The sequence below is a fragment of the Tenrec ecaudatus genome, chromosome 8 (genome assembly GCF_050624435.1).
Source record: "Tenrec ecaudatus isolate mTenEca1 chromosome 8, mTenEca1.hap1, whole genome shotgun sequence".
In the NCBI taxonomy this organism is placed as follows: domain Eukaryota; kingdom Metazoa; phylum Chordata; class Mammalia; order Afrosoricida; family Tenrecidae; genus Tenrec; species Tenrec ecaudatus.
This window is the reverse complement of record NC_134537.1, coordinates 149,283,071-149,287,414: the sequence shown is the minus strand read 5'-3', so window position 1 is coordinate 149,287,414 and position 4,344 is coordinate 149,283,071. Positions and strand designations below refer to the sequence as shown.

The window sequence follows — 4,344 nt, the reverse complement described above, 5'->3', positions numbered from 1 at the left end:
CCAAATATCTTTAGTGTCATGCTTTATCTCACCTGGGTCCTGTTATTGTTCTAAGGGTGGGGAACCTTTATTTTTCTAATAAGGGACATTTGAATATTTATATTTTCACAGGCCATTCTAGTTAAACATTTAATTAAATTATCCTAATGTGATGGCTGCAAGGACTTCTCTTTGGTGAGGCCTGTGGTGTTAGCTGAAATCAATGAGTTCATGGGTCTTACACAGCCACCCCACAGGCCAGACATCCCCACCCTGAACATTTAACAGAAAATTTACAAGGGCCATCTCCTGTTGAGAATCTTTGCCCATGTGTACACATTGTACTTTGGAATTTGGGGGGTTACTTTTAGATATTCATAGTAAAAATGCTAACAAATATTCTAACACAAACGTATGGTGGATGTATTGGAAAGGTGTTTCCAAGTAATTACATGTGGTAACACAAGATTCAGGAGAAACTCCGTTGGTTCAGCACTCAAATTGCGGCCGGTCACTTCTCAGGACTTTGGTATGGTATAGTAGAATTGTAAGAGATCTTTGAGAAATGCATCTTTCATTTATAGACTAACCACAGATTGAAACAGGGCAGAAGCAAGGACAAAGCCTAGAGCTAGGAAGAGGCTGGCCCCAAACATAACAGAATGTTCTAGCTGAACAAGTGTTTACGCTCAGCATGGCTCACTAAATTGCAATCTGCTAACTTCTCCAATAAAGCTCATAATTGTCAGCGAGTTCATTGTCTGTGAGTTCTGTGCGGTCATTGTAATAAATTTTATAGCACTCAGCTGATAAGCAGGAGTACTGTGAGAAACAGTTGACATATATATTTATTTACATCAACAAAACAGACATGTATATGTTTAAAAACATCATGTTGTGGCTAGGTGTCGTCCAGCTGGCTCTGACTCATAGTGACAGAGTGTACAACAGAACAAAATTCCCAGGTTCTGTGCCATCCTCACCGTCATTGGTATGTTTCTGTCAGTCTGTCTCCTTGATAAGCTCCCCCCGTTTTGCTGACCCTCAACTTTAAGAAGCATAAATAGTCTTTTCTTGGGACTGATCTCTCCAGATAACTTGTCCAGTGTATGCAAGGCAGAGTCTCACCGTCCGTACTTCTTCCACGACAGATTTGCTTGTTGCTCTGGCAGTCCACAGTATTTTCCCCATTCTTTTCTAACCCATAATTAAAATGCACCAGGCCTTCTACAGTCTTTTTTCATGCAAATTAGGTAATTGCAAATACCTTGGTCAGGCACACCTTATTCTTCAAAGTGACATTCTTGTTCAAACTTTAAATAGTTCTTGTGCAGCTGATTTGCCCAATGCAATGTCATTTGATTTCTTGACTACTGCTTTCATAAGCATTGTATATATATTCAAGTAAAATGGACTACCAGGGATGGAGGAAGGTTTGTTAACAGCCAGCAACATGTGGCTGACAGACACAACCTTGCTTGCTGAAAGTGGTGAGGACTTGAAGCACTTGTGATGAAGTGCTAGGATTGCAGCCTTCACTGTGGATTAAAACTCAATGTGAAAGCAAAGCAAAAACAAAATAAAATCCTTACAACTGAGCCAATAGACAGCATTGTCATAGGTAGAGGAAAGTCCATGGACTTAATAAGCCCACAACCAATATTTGTATTGATTTCTCACCTTGGAAATTATAATTTCATCTTGGTAGAGCATAGGGTTGCTATAATGACAAACTGACTTAGAAGCTCCTAACAAAAATGGAACAAATTTAGTATTTGCAACTGTACTAACACAGACTTAGCACTTTGAACTTTCACGTTTGATAGTTTAAATATAATTATTTGTGTGTCTTTGTCATTGTTTGTTTCCTCATTTATAAACTTCATGCACTGCTTCTGAGACAAATTAGTTTGTTGGTGTATATGCTCATAGATTCTATAGAGGACTTGGCCAAAGGGATATAATGGCCGACATCAAGTGGATCTTGACTGGTAGCAGAGAATAGCAGAAACATGTTTACTGGTGTTTTATTGACTGTGTAAAGGCAATCGTGCAAAGCATGTGAAGCTGCGGATAGCACTGGGAAGTATGGCTATTCCAGATGACTTCATTTTGCTCGTGTGGAGCTTATACTGGACCAAGAGGCAGTAGTTCGAACAGACAAGAGGACACTAAGTGGTTTGCAATCAAGAACAGGTGCATGCCAGCATCGCATCCTGTCACCATACTTAGGCACTTACTCTGAGAAGCTGGATTATATGATGAAAAAAGTAGTATCAAGATCGAAAGACTTTTAAAGAAGTTATGATATGTAAATGATACAACCTTGTGGGAGGTAAGTGAGGAGAGCTTGAAGCCTTTGCTGATGAAAGTCAAGGACTGCAGCAACTCAATGTAAAGAAAATCAACATCCTCACAACTGGACCAATAGACAACATCATGATAAATGGAGAAAAGACTGAAGTTGTGAAGGATTCATGTTACGGGAATCTAAAATCAATGCTCATGAAATAAGCAGTCAGTAAATAGAATGGTTTGCAAATCTGCTGCACAAGATCTCGTTAAAGTGTTGAAGCACAAGGATGTCACTCTGAGGACTAACCTGGGCCTGCCAGGAGCCACAGAATTTCCCGTGACCTCCTATGCATGTAAAAGTTGCCCAATGAATAAGGAAGACCAAAGAAGATAATCTCTGTGATGCTGTTGAATGATATATATTGCAGGAGAGACCCTCTTGCAAAAGGACATAGTGCTTTGTAAAGTGCAAGATGAGCAAAAGAGAATGGAAAGGAGATATTGACACAGGGACTGCGATGGGCTCAATCATAAACATGGCTATGAGGCTAAGACGGAGTCCAGAAGTGCTTTCTTCTGTTTTACAATGGGCTGCTACGAATCAGAGGTGGTTGGATGACACGTAACCACACAGCAATGTTAATTGATAGATTACTTCTAATCTCTAGTTCACTGAGAATTCTGAGTTCTAACATCCTGTCTCATGTGTGTAAAATATTGCATATTCTTTCTTTCTTTAGCTATACAACCCAGTATTCTATGCTCAATTTACAATGCTGCAATACTCTTTGGTCCATTATGTTTTTACCTTTGTAATTGGATGCTTTTTCTTTGTTTACTTTTTTTTTTGAATGGTAGTTGGGCAGTTTCTTTTCTTTGGATATAAGTACAGATAATATTGTTAAATATATGAACTTGAACCTGCATTTTACTGTTCAGTAAGCAGAAAGGTTTCTATGTAGGTCAAGTTCAACATATTCCCAGAATCTCAAATAGTATAATATTAAATTACATTTAAAAATAAAATTTATTAAAAGCATAATGAGAATGAAAGACTTCTGAAATATGACTAAAGTAACTCACTGCAAGATTGTCATCTGAAGATGCGCCACGGCTTCGGTAGCGACGGCTCTCGCTGTGTTTGAGCCGCTCTAACCCCCTCCCCCAGGACCGTCGCAGTCGGCTAGTCCGCGCTTCACGGTAACCATGTGCGACCGAAAGGCCGTGATCAAAAATGCCGACATGTCGGAGGAGATGCAACAGGACTCGGTGGAGTGCGCGACTCAGGCGCTGGAGAAATACAACATAGAGAAGGACATTGCGGCCCACATCAAGAAGGAGTTTGACAAGAAGTACAATCCCACTTGGCACTGCATTGTGGGCAGAAACTTTGGTAGTTATGTGACACATGAAACTAAGCACTTCATTTACTTCTACCTGGGCCAAGTGGCCATCCTTCTGTTCAAATCTGGTTAAAGCATGGATTGTGCCCACACACCCAGTGATCCATCCAAAACCAAGGACTGCCGCCTAAATTCCAAATACCAGAGACTGGACTCTTCAGCCTTGCTAAGGGAACACCTCCACCTTTGAACCTTTTTGTGTTGTTTGGTACAGGACCTCCTCTGTACTCCTTTGTGGTTATAAAGCAATTAGCAAAACGGCTTACATTTGTATTTATTTTCTATTCCATACTTTGCCCTGCCTCATGTTTTTTTTCTTTCCTCACAATTCATGCTTTTCAAAAAAAAAAATAAATCTGTTGGAGATGTGTGCAAAAAAAAAAAAAGATTGTCATCTGAAAGGGATTTCTACTATTATGCTGATTGAACTAATAGTAGATGGCTCCCTTTTCCAGCTCATGAGGAATCTATACAGTCAAATGTTAGTATCTCTTGGGTAGTGTCTCATAATTAAGCAACATGCTACTTACGAAAGGTTAGTGGTTCTAACCTACCAGATGCTCCACAGGCTGAATATCTGGCAGTCTGCTTTCTTAAAGTCTGGGAAATCCTAACCAATCAGCATTGTTCTCATTTATGGAGTCACTGTGAGTCCACACTCACTAGA

At 39.9% G+C, this 4,344-nt stretch overlaps 1 protein-coding gene across 1 annotated transcript; it reads left to right on the top strand.

Moving 5' to 3' along the window:
• The first annotated feature begins 3,381 nt into the window (after nt 1-3,381).
• Nucleotides 3,382-4,033, top strand: LOC142455295 (dynein light chain 1, cytoplasmic). The gene has a single exon (XM_075557059.1). It carries the CDS (start codon nt 3,481-3,483, stop codon nt 3,748-3,750), a length of 270 nt encoding a protein of 89 aa, XP_075413174.1. The 5' UTR covers nt 3,382-3,480; the 3' UTR covers nt 3,751-4,033.
• The last annotated feature ends 311 nt before the right edge of the window (nt 4,034-4,344 follow it).

Bases quoted from the DNA above. Each gene is read 5' to 3' on its own strand.
- LOC142455295 (XM_075557059.1), top strand. From the start codon at position 3,481: ATGTGCGACCGAAAGGCCGTGATCAAAAATGCCGACATGTCGGAGGAG.